The sequence below is a fragment of the Callithrix jacchus genome, chromosome 18, assembly GCF_049354715.1.
Source record: "Callithrix jacchus isolate 240 chromosome 18, calJac240_pri, whole genome shotgun sequence".
NCBI classification, from domain to species: Eukaryota; Metazoa; Chordata; class Mammalia; order Primates; family Cebidae; genus Callithrix; species Callithrix jacchus.
Genome location: NC_133519.1, coordinates 42,071,190 through 42,086,438, shown reverse-complemented (window position 1 = coordinate 42,086,438; position 15,249 = coordinate 42,071,190). Strand labels below are relative to the sequence as shown.

Genomic DNA, 15,249 nt, shown 5'->3' with positions numbered 1-15,249 from the left:
CCACCACACCTGGCCTTAAAGTCTTGTTCAAACCCAAACTCACTCCTTCATAAGCCCTTCACAATCCCTCATAAGAATTAATTGTAGGCAGGGCACAGTGGCTCACGCCTGAAATCTCAACATTTTGGGAGGGCAAGGCAGGCAGACCACCTGTGGTGAGGAGTTCGAGACTAGCCTGGCTAACATGGTGAAACCTATTTCTATTAAAAATACAAAAAATTAGCTGGGCATAGTGGCACGCCTGTAATCCCAGCTGCTCAGTATGCCGAGGCAGGAAAATCACTTGAATTTGGGAGGCAGAGGTTGCAGTGAGCTGAGATCATGCCATTGCACTCCAGCTTGGGCAACCAGAGTAGAACTCCATCTCAAAAAAAAAAAAAGGAGAATTAATTGTGATCTCCTGTGTTCTCGCAATGCACTTGTTTGAATTTCTCTGACTACTAGCGATCACTGCTTATTTTGCTATACGATTCCTTCTACTGGATTTTGAGCCACTTCTCGAGTCAGTCTCTGGTGTCATTCTTTGCATTCCTCCTAACAGCTAGCGCAGTGCCATGTACTGTTGGACCTTCAAAAGATACGGACAGAAGTTTAAATTACTCTTTGGGCTATCCAGTGAGAAGGCTGCAGGCCCAATCACACCATCCACATGGAACTCACCTCGATGTAGTCCTGCAGGGCAGTGTCAAGCATGGTCAGGTCGGTCAGGAAGGTGCCCAGGTAAGGCACAGTTCCCTGCATCACGCCCTGAAGAGCAACCAAAGCAAAACTGTCTTTACTGTTATTGAAAAGTTGAAGTTTTAGGAACCTTCATGCTGGAGCAAATGGATGTATTCAAGGCCTAACTGGGGGCCAGTGGTGCCAACCTCCATGAATAACATTTTTAAAATTTCTACACAAATAGGATAGAAACTCCATGATCTGGTGTCTACCTTTCAAAGTCATGAAAACTAAGCCTCAAAGCCAGGAGATCATGCACATCTGCTCAAAAATGTTGACTGCGGGGTTTATGTTTTGCTTTGGCTCAAATGAGAAGGATGCGTGTTCTCTTTGAGAGCATGTGGACACTCCTGGTAGTCTGGAATAGCACGGGATGGTGATGGCCTCACCACTGGCTATTGTACATGGAGAAACACATACCACAAGCATATGGGGGCACTCACTATTAAAATGACCCCTTGGGCTAGACTTAGTGACTCACTCTCAAAGAACAGAGGAGGGAAAGAGAAAAATAGTAGCTTCTAAGGGAGAACCTGGCAAACTCTACCTTAGCCAAGTGATAAAGGTCAACATCATTCATGTCATCATCGTGACACCAGATGTCACGCTGAAAGCATTCATTCACTCCTGGATATGATGTGATGAGAAGGGCACTGCACTGTGTGATATTCTTCTAAAAATCCAGAAGCTCAGTCTAATCACTAGAAAACAGCAGACAACCGCCGACTGTGGAACATTCTACAGGGTACCTGGACGGACTCCCTAAGACCACTGAGGTCATGAAAAAAAAAACAAAAAACAAACAAGGAAACACTGTCGTAGACCAGAAGAGACTGGGACGACAGACAACACAACACAGTGTGGTATGCCAGATTGGGAACTGGAACAGACAGAAGATACTAGAGGAAAACTGGTGAAATCCAAACAAGTCTAGATGGTAGTTAACAGTATTATGCCGGGGTCAGTTTCTCAGCATTGACAAATGTGCTGTGGTTTTAGAAGATGTTAACAATGAGGGAAACTACTTTCAGCTTTGCAGCTTTTCTGTAAATCTAAAATTATTACAGAAGAAAAAGCTGGAAATGAAGGTGGAGGTACTTCTGCCTACAACTGCAGGGACACACTATACTCATTTCACTAAATCTCCTTCAAAATCATCTCTCTTTACGAAGCCACCAAGGCACCAATCATCCTGAAGGAAAAGTAAAAACGGGTCCCCATGTATTCCTTATCCTAAATCTCATCAAGCCAACTGCAGGAACACAAAGCCTCAACCGGGGCAAAGCCGGGCTGCTTCCTCAGCCAGACCTGCTTGTGAGGTTCACACCAAAGAGGGTTTTGTCCTTCAGGAACTCACTGTCAGCTGCAGTGTGTCCTTCCCATTCTGTGTACAAGGTCTCATCCTGAACTAAAATAAGCTACTTTTTTGTAACAGCTATTTTTAGCTTGTCTTTGAACAACCAAAAACTTTGTAACACTGTGAATGTTTCATAGGCTTCGTGTTGCAGAAGAGTCCTATCATTCAAAAACATTTCTTATGCTCAGCTTTCCCAAGAAAGAGAAAATCCTCTTAAAGCAGAATATTCAGCTTGTCAGTCTCTAATCTCCTTCCTCTGGTCTTCTACACTTTATGCTAAAAGTCAGGAGTTTAAAATAAATAACTATCTTTCAGTCGTAAGGATGGAGGCATGACGCTCCTTTAAATACTGAAAAATATAAAGATTTGGTTAGCCTTGGGATTAGTAAGGAGAGCTGGGTAAGGACTAGAGGGTTTAGAACAAATGAAAAAGATCTCTGAGTACAAGGACCAGTGCCCTGTGAAAAAGACACTCTCTTTCTCCTTGGTCACCTTGCATCAGAAGCTGACTACAGTAGGAAGCTCAGGAGGCCTTCAGGCCAAGGTGGAACAGCTCCTAAGGGCAGGGGTGGGTGGAAGAGACTGCAAGAAGGAGGGGAATCTACCTGCTGTAGACTCCCCCTCACTTCAGAAAACAACGTTTCCAGAAAACAGGATTAGCAACCCAGTGCTTACTTCCTACTGGGTGAATGGGGGTAATCATCTCTCTCCTCCAGACCTCCCAGGGCTGCTGAGAGCAAATGAGGTAGAGAATGGGAGCCCCTTTTTGAAAGCCTGGGTGCCCTGTAGACTGAAGGTGCCAGTGCCATGTGGGAGCCCAGCCACACATGGCCCTTCTCCTCTGTGAGCTGTCAGGGAAGACAAGGGCCAGACATACCATGTCCTTCTGGAGCTGCAGCCGCCTCTGGGTACGCTTCTGGTTTTCTTTCACACTGCTGTCCAGGTTTGCAAATTTTGAGGTTCCTTCCTACGAAACAGAAGTCCACACAGAGGAAATTGATATAGGGTGCCACAGTGGAGAGAAGTACAGAGGCACCTAGTTTCTCGCACACAACCCTGCACAACTCTTGCTCAGAATGCCATGCAAGATGAAGAGGCCTCCAGCAGGCTCTCATGATGTATATTACGCATATACTTGACTGGCTTGTTGCAAGTTGTCTATTTATAATGAGGCTGGTGGTCGTGTATTATCTTGCTTTTGTTTCTTTTCTTTCTTTCTTTCTTTCTTTCTTTTCGTGAGATGGAGTCTCGCTCTGTCACCCAGGCTAAAGTGCAGTGGCATGATCTTAGCTCACTGCAACCTCTGTCTCCTGGGTTCAAGCCATTCTCATGTCTCAGCCGCCTGAGTAGCTAGGATTACAGGAATGTGCCACCATGCCTAATTTTTGTATTTTTTTGTTTCTTTGTTTTGGAGAGATGGGGTTGTGCCATGTTGGCGAGGCTGGTCTTGAACTTTTGATCTCAGGTGATTTGCCTAACTCAGTCTCCCAAAGTGCTGGGATTATAGGTGTGAGCCACCACACCCAGTCTTCTCCTTACTCTGTAGGAAGATCACTTGATTTGGTTATAAAATCAATCCTCAATACAAACCAGGCAGTTCTCATAAATGAACACATTTTTACAGATCCCAAATTAAACTCAAAGTAATCAGATATCTTGAAAACAAAGATCGACTTCCTCTGTACATTTTGTGATTTCTCGATCTTGGCCTGAAATGGATGTGCCAGCATTCTGTGAAAGAACGGGACTACTTCTGTGGCATTTTTTAGCTAAATGAAACTTTTGCACCGGAAGTTTTCTGAGGAAGTCCAGTATTGTGCTACATGACCAATCCATGAAAGCCAAACTTTCATACGTCCGCAGCCACCAGTCAGTTCTTCTAAATTGCCGCCCATGTCTGGGATGCTTACCAATCAGTCCTTCCTCCTGGTGCCAGAGGACACATGGCTACCCTTTCTCTCCTCCTGCCTGTTGTAACAACAAACTCTTCTGCATAATGAGTAATCACGAGTTTGCTGACTGAACATTGTTTTTGGTTTTGCGGTTTCGGGGTCTTGTTAAGTTCTCATTTTCCAGGAACTGCATGAATGGGCGGCGGCGGGGGGGTATATTTCACAACTCAGTAGTAGATAACTTCTATACTAGTTTTTCCTTAGTCACTTTTTCTCAGATTTATATATCACCACAGCATGTGACCTTCCACTACTGTACAGCTGCAAAAGCATTTTTTTCAGTGGCTTGGCCTTGCTGATAGTGATAGAGCATCAACACGTTCCATCTTTCGCCAGCCTTAACTCAGGTCCCAGGTATACCACTGGGGACAGAACCCACAGTGACTCATTATCTATTTAAGTTCTTCCCATCACAAATGATAATAAGGAGAGCAACTGTTTAATGATCTCCTACTCATAGCCTTTTCCAGGGATGAATGAAAATAGCTTCTCCCAGACATGGTGGCGTGAGCCTGTAGTCCTAGCTACTCAGGATGCTGAGGCAGGAAGGTTGCTTGAGCCCACGAGTTCAACTCCAACCTGAGCAACACAGCAAGACCCCACCTCTAAAAAAAAGAAAGCAGCCTAATATGTGCCTTTCCTGTGCTAGGTAGTTGTGAGTCCTCACAAAATCTTGAGAATTTGCTTAGGGTTAGAAATCAATTCTGTCTGACTTTAATACGAGTGCCCATCTCTTTCCAGTGTGTTGGTCCTTCTGGTCTCCCTCAAGTATGTCAGTCATGGGCAGAGGAATAATGTATGGGAAATTTATTGTAGACATAGCTAAAATTTCTAAAGAGGATTTCTGAAAAGTTAAAAGGCTCCTAAGAATCACAGAAGAGAAGAGATGGAAGGGATCTTAACAGAGCACTTAGGACAACCTTCTCATTAGGCAGGAGAGAGAGAGACCTGAGATGGAGAGCTTGCTGATTTCACGACTTTATGATTTCATGAGCATGAGATTCCATCCCTGCTGGAGATCTAAAGACTGATGAGGGCCAGTTATTCCAAATGAGATGTAACTGAAAATCCACTCATCTCTCACATACAGTAGTTTCAGTTTTTCCTTCCTCCTCCCCAAATCTCCAACTCTGCAATGTCTCACAACACCAATCCCGCGAACCTTCTTGGAAGTTTTCATAGGCTTTTGTGATGGCATAACTCATTTTCTCCCCCTCCTCTTCTGCTGTTCTCAGATCCTCTTAGCAATTCTTCTTCTTGTCAGTCTTGTTTTTTGCTGTACTCACGTCTTTGGAAATACCTAATCTCTTGACTTTAATCATCACCTATGTTCGGATAAATGCCAAATCTCCCTCTTCCTCTATCAGTCTCCTACTCCCTCCTTCTCTCCTTTTGTCTCCCCCTCTGTCCTCCTTTTTCCCCTCTCCCTCTCTGAAATGCAAATGGCTTGGTCAAGTCTCACCTTTTCTTTATAGCCATCTTTAGCAGAGTTCAGCTACCTCATCCATGTCATTCCTGGGCTTCAGAGGACCCTCTTCTACTAGGTTTAGAAGGAGCTTGTCTACTGGTGACTCTGGATCCATCTCGGTAAATGTTGGTTAGCTTAAGCTCAGTATAACTACCAGCAATTACAGCTCAAAACTGTCACACTTGTAACAGGCTCTTGCTCTGACTTTGAGTTTAGCACGTTTTGAAGTGTCACTGAACATATGTCCCCATCAGGGTCGAATGAATTTCTGGGGCTTTCTAGTAGCCCTTTGTATCAAGTCAACCAGAAAATATTCTTGCCAAGAGTCATGAGAACCAAGATTTGGTGGCATTCTGCTTTCTTTCCTGATGTTTTGAAATTTTCAGACTATAATTCACCTGCTTAGGATTACCTAGATTTCAGAAATCATAAGGACATAGCAGATTTAAAATAGTCTTTGAGAAGAAATGAAAACATTTTAAAAAACGATTAAAAGGAAAACCACAGATTTTTGCTAATTATCATGTTGCCTGGGCCATATTATGTAAGTGGCACATTACATCTTCCCGGAAGAAGAGAAGTTAGGTCATTTAAAACTAAGAGCCCAGAAGTTCGAGACCAGCCTGAGAAAAACAGTGAGACTGCATCTTTACAAAAACTAAACTAAAATAAAACCATTGTATTATTACCAAACTATAAATCAGTATAAAACCAGAGGCAACATGTTAGAAACAGAGGCCAGTAGTGTTTTCTAGAGACTCTTTTGAGAACCTAAGTACCTTGATTCCATTTTTTAAAATGTGCTAACAATTAACACTCAGAATCATATACTTCACATGAAGAATGGTTAACAAAGATGACTGGGAAGGAACGCACAGATAGACATGGACGGCCCAAAACATTTCACTATCATTAATGATAATGCACAGACCACATGAATTCACAGCCAAGTTGTTCATTTCTTTGGAATTTGAGCCGTATCTACAAGAAATTTAACTTAGAGTACTGGAATAACTTCTGCATTTAAGAAAGGTTTATGGCATCTTTAATGTCTAGATACAGCTTTGCTTCTGAGGCTTCAGCCAGAAGGCTGCCACCAGGCAATGAGCTGCACAGTATTCAATTTATCTGCTTTGGAAGGATGACTCAGGGCTATTGGGATTTGAATGTGTGGCTCCAGTTAGTCTAGCTTCATACTGCTGACAGGGAGACCATAAGCTGTCTCCTTCCAGCCAGATGGGTTTCCATTTAAAGTATGCAAAGCCAGGGGGATGTGAAGCAGGGAGTAACATGATCTCAGCAATCATTGTTTAGTGTGCAGCTAATCAGGTAGTCCAAATCCAAAGTGAGACATCAGCATACACTGCCCTGCTCATATCACCTACTCCAAGAGAGCTAACGGTGAACATATTGTTAAAACATCATGTGAACGATAAGAGCCATCAATTCATGTAGCCAAACAATAATTTCTGAACACTTACTGCATGCCAGGCACTGGTTGGGCATTAGGGATACAAAGTGAAAAGACATATACAGCCCCTGCCTGCAAGAGACCTGCAGACCAGGAAAGAGACAGGCAATTCCAATACAGCATGTGATAAGTGCCAGGACAGAGAAATGACAGCTTCCCCTGGAGCACAGGGGAAGGCATCTAACCAGACCCAAGACTGTCACAGAAGGCTTCCAGAAAAGGAGGAGTCTACACCGAGACATGAAGGATACGTAGGACATAGGACAGGGACAGTCATGAAGACCATAGCAAATGCCCGTACAGGATCGACTAACCTAAGAGTTATCACCTGGATGCCTTTTCTTATGAACCCCACCTCTGCCTGATTTTCACTCCTACTCCAAATTTTTTCCCTAAGCTCAAATACACAGCTTATAATCTATTCATTTTCATTTGCTATGCATACTTTGGTTGTACGTGAATACAGCTCACCAAATACTAAAAGTAACTTAAATTTGCATAGCACTTTTAGGTATTTTACCATAATCAATCTTCAAAACAATCAAATGAGCTCAAGAGAGCAAACACGATGACTGGCTCCCATTTACAGAAAAGGAGATTAAGGACAAGAATCACATCTTTGGATTGCCCAGTTGAGAACTTTCCCCTATGGTAGGAAATATCACACCATTTTATAAATGTTTACCTCCCCCGTGAGACTATAATCCTCTTGAGATCAAACACTGCCTTTATTATGGTTATACCTCCAACACCTAATGGGTGCTCAACCAATATTTATTGAACTACTAATTTACCTTCTCTATGAAGCTGGACCTGATCCATCCTGTACCCTACTCCCAAAAGGTCAGAGGAAATAGCTTTATGTCTTGGTGATAAAAGCACAGGTTTTAGAGTCTCACCAGAAGGCATTCACATTTTAGCTCCACCACCTATCAGTTGTACACCTCAGGTCACTTTACCAACCCTTTGAGTCTTGACTATCTACAAAATGATGATGATAACATGGACTTTACAGAAAGACTATGAGGATAGTATTTGGTCTATGCTAGTTCCCCTCTGATGGTTGTTCATAACCTGTTAGTTTTCTTTTTGCCATTTATTCTTGTAGTGTAGTGTCTATTTACTGCAATTAGAAGGTAAACTCCAGGAAACAGGGTCTGTGTTAGTCATCCTCATATTTCTAGAGGCAGGTTCAAAGCTTTACAAATAGTAGGCATTCAACAAATGTCTGGAGAGAGAAAATGAACTAAGCTATACCTTTACCTAGTAGTGTGTCATTCCTAAGTCAGCACTTACTCGGTATTCAATAAATGCTGCTGACTGACAGACTGTGCAACTGAGTCCAAATGAAGGAAGTGGAATTGCAGGCAGGCTTGGCCTCTGTCATTCTAGGGGACGTTCTGCTGAGAAGGGGTATTCCAGGGCCTCTCACCCACCCAACTGCTGGCGCTTGGTATTTGCAGAGTAGCTTGTTAAGGAGATACATACACATATGAACTCAAGTTTCACAATCTTCTTGCATAACGGAAAAGCTAAGGGAGGTAGAAAGAAAGAGCTCAACTGGACTTGGAATTTTCTTAGCCCCAGGTTTCTTAGATTCTGCATTTTAAAAACTTTGTGCCTTCTAGTTACCTTAGGCTTTCTTCCGGGTTGAAGGAACTTCAGGAGCCCTCACGCTACTCTTCCTTCAATGAATTCCAGAGCTATGAACAGCGCAACCCAGCACCCTCACTACGAGCCTCACCTTCATCAGTAGCTCTCGGCTGGTCAAATGGTTATTATGGTCTGAGAAGATATCTGAAAGTTCTTCAAACATCAGCATTCGGTCCCTATGAAAAGGGATTAAGAAAATATTAACAGTGAAGCGTTAGGAATAACCAGACACCTTCGGCCCAGCTGTCCTCAGGACCCACGTCTAAGGAGGGATTGTGCTGATCTCAGGGTTGGTGGGTGCTGTAAACACAGATGAGGCCAATGAATTGTTTTATGTGGGTAGCTTATTTCTTTTAAGGTGTGCTTGGCCACCCATGTGGAGAGAGGTATACTTCCTAGCCATGTATGTTATAATCATAAAAAAGGATTATTCAATTAGGGCATCAAGTTGTTCAACTAGGACATATTCTTGTCAGTAAGTTAAAAAAAATTGTTAGCAACATACACAGAGCCCACAGATCTAGGAGGTCATCTTGGCAAGGCCCCTAAGTTTAGAGATGAAGACAGAACCAGGGATTTGCCCAAATTTCCATGAATAACTGCTGAGAGTTGCAGGTATAGAACCCAGATTTTCTGGCTCACAGGCTAGCATTCACTCTCAGAGTCAGAGGAGAATGTTGGAACCAGGATGGGCTCTGCAACCAGACGTGGTGAGTTCCAATTGCAACTCTCCACTCACTTTCTGAATGATCCTGGACACGCTGCTTAACTTTGCTGAGCTTCAGTTTTCTCGTCTCTACAAGGGAAATGTGACAGCGCTTTTATGGAAGTGCTAGGAAAGTGAGTGAAACCACATATGCAAAGCACCTGCTCTGCCCGCTCCCTTTCCAGGACACTACATCTCTGTCAGCCTGATGGTTTTCTCTCCACACCCTCCAGGGTTAATGAGTGCATAATTCTGAAAACAAAGAATTAATAGGGGCAATATCACTATATATGCACATTCTCATTATTATGGAAAAAACCATTATTAAGAGCCTGTTTGTTTTATAGTGAATGTAAGATTACCCTAAATAATAAGGAAAACCATTAAGCTACTCATATTTTAGAGAAAATAATTTCAAAATTAGTTATTTGTGGCCCTATACAAAGAGAAATAGGTATCCTGTCTACTGAAAGCTATAAATGTAAAGGATTATAGAGAAAGTGATAACAAAATAGGGTACCTTTTTCCACTTCTTTTTAAAAATAACAGCTTTACTGCAATATAATCCACATAGCATTGCAGTGTACAGTCCAGTGCTTTTTAGTATATTCACAGAACTGTGCAGTCATCACCATAATCAATGCTAGAATATTTTACCACTCCAAAAGGAAGCCCTCTGCCCTTTAGCTATCACCCTGTGACCCTACCGTCCTCCCAGCCCAGCCCTAGGTGACCACTGATCTACATTCTGTTCCCACAGATTTGCTGATTCTGGACATTTCATATATAAGTGCAAGTATATGACGTGCAGCTGTTGTGGCTGGCTTCTTTAATTTAGCATGTTCCTTCCATTCAGGGTTCCTTCACGTTACACCCTGTATCAGTACTACACTCCTTTTATGCCTGAATAATATTCCATTGTATAGATGCACTGTGTATAGATGCAATGGAGAACATGTAAAGTGGATCTAGAAGTGTCTTCTCTAAAAAACGGTGACAATTCTGTAGTGTCCTTGCTGAAACCAACTAAGAAACAAAGCAGGAACATGTTCTTCAGAATGCAGCTTAGAGGGTTTTTTGTTTGTCTTTAGAAAATGTTTTAAAAGTCAGCTAGAATAAACCTTCTCATATGGCAACCAAGGAGACTAAGATATAAGTTTATTACTTTTTGCTCGTGTTTTAGTCTCACACTTGCTGTGGAAGAAATCTTAGGCCGGTCACATGACTTTCCTTAGTGTTCTTTTTATCAACCACCAAAGAAAGGCAGGATTACCTTTCATGGCAGTCAGACAAGGCTGCAATGAATCCAGTGAGGCTACATTTTAACACTTGACTGTCCCTTTGTTTTTGATACTACAGTTGGGTGCGGAGTGGTGATGAGGGAAAGAAGATGGAAGTGGAGGTGTGGAGGTGTGGAGGGTAGGGACACTGCATGCTTCTGATTTTCCCACCATATTCCCCAGGGCCTACCAAGTAATGACTTTATATGACCTCATCATTCTTAAGGAGAAATGTGTACAGGAAAATCAACCAACTAATCTCTCTTTAACACACGCAATCACCTTGATTATTCAAAATAATAAAGAGAAGAAAGAACCCAAGAAAAGAGTAGTAATCAAGAAAATTGCATTGGACTTTGAAAAGCCTGCTGGTTCTTCTACTGATAGATATTAGCGTCATAAACAAAGCACGAGCTTTGGAGTGCAAGTCGCTGTGGCTTCGTCCGCTCTGTAGCATGAGGCATTACAAACACCCACTTTCATTTCTTCTTTTTACCCGTCAAAGAATCACCTAATAAATAACTCGGCTTCCATCAAGTAGACTATGCCCTGAGTGAGAATATGAGCTAATCAGCAAGCTTGAAGATTCTGGCCCTCAGTTTTCAGCATATATTTGTGAAACTCTGGTTTACCAGCTTGGGGCTCTTGCCAATTAACAGTGTCAGACCCTTAGGGCTTGATCAACTCTGAGCAAAATTAGGAAACTGAGGACGAAGACCTTCCATTCTGCCCCACTAAGGCAGCCTGGCTGGGAAGCCAGCTGGCCTCCCTATCCTAACTGAGAATGACTATACCATACGCAGTATAGACCATGCAGAATTTCTCCATTCTTCCCTGATATATCCTAACTTCCTGACTAGTTCAATCCTGGGCAGACTTGTTGAATGTAGCTGGCTTAGTTGTACTCAGGACACAATCCCCAGCCTCGAAATCTGTAGTGATAGAGAATCAGAATTGCCCCCTCCCTCACCTTTCCTTTCTTTGTACAAAGTTCTTTGATCTACAGTGAAGTTCTGGAAATGGAAGAGATGGCAGTAGTGCAACAATCAGGAGATAATGTTAGTTGTTTCAAAGACTGCACCAAGAAATATGAAGAAAAACAGCACAGGATGTAGTCGGTTAATAATTTCAGGTACTTAGGGAAGAACATTTAAAGGTTTTCTTTTGTTTTATTTTTTGAGATGGAGTTTCACTCTTGTTACCCAGGCTGGACATTTAAAGGTTTTTAATGTCCATAAGATAGCGTTTAAAATGTGGAAACAGAAAAGACAAGTAGTTTTCTACTGAGTATCAAGAACTAATATCCTATCTGCACACATTACCCCTTGAATCCTAAAACAGCTTAGGGCTTTGCAGTGAGGCTGAAAAATAACCAGAAGTAATGGCAAATTGCTATAACTTCATCATTCCACAGCCTTATCCCCCAAAATCCAGATAATAAGCACATCCTTCAAATCATCCCCAAAGCCAATAATCTTGGCTTTGGTATACTTAGAATGAGTGTGATTTTTACAGCAGCCCTGCCTCAAAAGTCACTCATGACTATGTGTAAGATGCACTCTGCCTGAAACACATAGAGGGTTTCAAAGATGTTTCTCTAGTTATATGATTCGAGATTTGAAGGCGAGGACCCATCACAACTAATTATCCCGGCCAAAAGAAAAGTAGAGTAGACACTTGGGAACTTACCTTGGGACGGCAGCCCAAGTCTTTTTTAGCCGATAGATGGAATTAGACTGCAGCGCCGAAACGATGGCCCTCAAGGAAGAAAAATTCTTCAGGAGTCTACATTCCTGTATGGGGAGTGATTAAAACATAAAAGGCATTTAACTATCAATGTTACAGTGACTTGGTGGTTTCCTGTTTTAGAGGTATCACAGCTGCTGTGAATTCTTACCACTAAATAGGCAGCTGTATAAATAGTGAACATCAAAAAGTGGCTCCTTCCTCCCACCCCAGTCATCGAAACACGTTATAGATTTTGGCACAGTATGCTTGTTTTTCTCCCGTCAATATATTTTTGTGTGTTGTTGTTACAGTTTTATAGTTTCCAGCTTTCCTAGTAAAAACAGTAATGGACGTAAGTCTACAGAGCTATGCTGGAATGAGCAACTTTCCTCAGCTGAAAACACACAGACGTCCTAAAAATATGCATGAAAGATCACTTTAGATCTTTAGATCCACAAAATGAGCCGGGCAGCAGCCACTTTGAGGTCAGATGGTACTGAACATCTCATGACCAACCCTTGCCCACAGAGGTGTATATAACTCGGCAATAAAAATTCACCACAAGTTGAACTTTGGCATTTACGCCTTTAGCCAAGGGGGAATATTTTTATACATATTCATTTGGTTTCAAATTGGCTTGTCCTGCAACCATAAACATTCAAAAACACCTTGGTACTTCAATGCTTCTAAAATAACTCGGCCTTTTAAAATAAAATTCATTTTGGCAGTGTTTTAAAACAAAATACAAAGAGAACAGGAAACATTCTGCATGCCATTTGCTGGGTAAGGAGAAAGGTTCGCTACTGAAACTTAAGCTACCATAAGAAGCCTGTAGTATCAGCAGTTAGTGACCTCAGAGTCAAAGTCCTGTGACTGAATAGCAGGGACAGCAAAACAGACAGGGAGAAAGTCCCATTCTTGGCTGGCATAGGAAAGGTAGCAATGTGAGGAGAGTGGACCAGGCCTTATGTCAAAGAAGATGCTTCATATATAGGCATGTGACAGTGTAATAGACCCAGAGTTTACAAGTGAGTACACCGTGTGAGCACGTTTGGCTTTGTGTAGAATATCTCGAGTAAGAGATCTGGAGTGATTGGACATAAATGTAAATCTCTCTGAGAATCATTTCACAGAGAAATGCTAATCCTGAATATGAAGGAAAAACAGCACACTCTAATTTAGCATGCCAAAATCTGGACGCTGAAAACTATGCCAAACAAACCCTCAAATGTTTTCTTTAGACTTAATAAAACTCATGTCTACCCTTTTTAAATGACTCAATGTCCTCCCGTTATTTAGAAAGATATAAAGAGAAAAAGAGAAGGAGAGAGAATGAAAGAGAAAACAGAGAGAGAGAATGAGAAACAAAGGAAGGCAGGAAGGCAGGGAGTCAGAGAGTCAGGGAGGCAGGGAGGCAGGGAGGAAGGAAGGCAGGGAGGAAGGAAGGCAGGGAGGAAGGAAGGTAGGGAGGAAGGCAGGGAGGCAGGGAGGAAGGGAGGCAGGAAGGCAGGAAGGCAGGGAGGAAGGAAGGCAGGGAGGAAGGAAGGCAGAGAGGGAGGAAGGCAGGGAGGCAGGGAAGAAGGGAGGAAGGAAGGCAGGAAGGCAGGAAAGCAGGGAGGCAGGGAGGAAGAAAGGAAAGGAGGGAGGGAAGGGAGAGAAGGGGAGGAAAGGGAAGCAGAGGGGAGGGGAGGAAAAAGAACAAGAGAAATGTTCTGAATTCCAATCTGGAAACTAAGCCTATGGGAGCATGGTTCAACAAAGGTTCATAAAAGCTATACTCTAAAAATCAGGAAACTTGCAATAAATAAAGGAACTCAGGCACAGATATATCATACAAATGGAAATAAACACATGGAACACATTATTCAAAAAGAAGTTTAAACTAAGGGTTTAAAGGAGTATAAAAGGCATCTGGTCCCATTTCTGGGAAAAGAGGCACCTTCCAGGAGATGTGATACAAAAGTAAAAACATACCATGAAGGGCAGTCCAAGAAAATATAGTCATATTAGGTCAGAAAAATTTATTTTTTCAAGCATCTTTTCAAAAGAAATTGACCATGATGAATGCAGGGAAAGTAAAATAAATCTTGGGAGCAAATCACCTGTAAGTCTCATTATTTTACTACATTTCCCTACACAATTTCAAAAGACACAAGGAAATGATATCACCAAGAAAAGTAAGGGGCCTTGGCCTTGTTAGCACATGATATGGGATTTGAAATATACTTCAAATGATTCAACTTGCATTTCTTATTACCACATAAACACACAATTTATATTCAATCTGGACCAAAAGTCATTGCTTGAGTCCCACTATGTCATATTCACTGATGCTGCATTCTCGCTATAGCCGGTAGCTGAATGAATTAGGGGTAGACAGTCTGCTTTTGAGAGGTGCTGTGACATTGATGGCAAAAAAAAAAAAAAGTCCTTATCCTTCTAACAAGACAGAGAAGTTCCATGCTGTATCTCACTCAGAACGTCTTTTTTTATCTCTTACTTGCTGAGCGATAAGCTCGATTTAGAATAAAAGAAATAGAATAAGTTGTTTATGCAACTTATACTCTGTTTCTTGCACCTTTTGTCATACTCTCGTCTGGAAGAACAGACCATCTGAAGACTCAAAACAAGGCAAATTCTCTGGCACAATTGTGTCTCTGTTTTTTAACCAAAGACAATAAAAGAGAATGTAACATTATGCCCTATAAATAGGGGCTTAAGGAAAAATATATTTAAGGGGATATAAAGCAAAATGTGTTTTGGTTGAGAGTTGACCCATATAGCCCAGAGCACAAATTAATATGATATTTACATAATAATTTTTCAGAATCATTGTTTTACTGATGTAATTTCTTCTGCCTAGGAAAAAAAAAAGCACCTCTCTTATCTTCAAATACCAAAAATCCTATCTATT

The 15,249-nt window shown here is 41.9% G+C and overlaps 1 protein-coding gene across 6 annotated transcripts in view; it reads right to left on the bottom strand.

Annotated features, from left to right (window-relative positions):
- RGL1 (ral guanine nucleotide dissociation stimulator like 1) overlaps positions 1-15,249 on the bottom strand; it is a 303,693-nt gene that overhangs the window by 26,577 nt on the left and 261,867 nt on the right. For all 6 annotated transcript variants that reach the window (XM_054247899.2, XM_002807704.5, XM_035280227.3 and 3 more), the window contains 4 exons: positions 12,297-12,400; positions 8,713-8,797; positions 2,955-3,044; positions 661-747 (listed from right to left, as the gene is read on the bottom strand). In XM_054247899.2, coding sequence (XP_054103874.1) covers positions 661-747; positions 2,955-3,044; positions 8,713-8,797; positions 12,297-12,400 — 366 coding nt within the window. The remainder of the gene's footprint in view (positions 1-660; positions 748-2,954; positions 3,045-8,712; positions 8,798-12,296; positions 12,401-15,249) is intronic.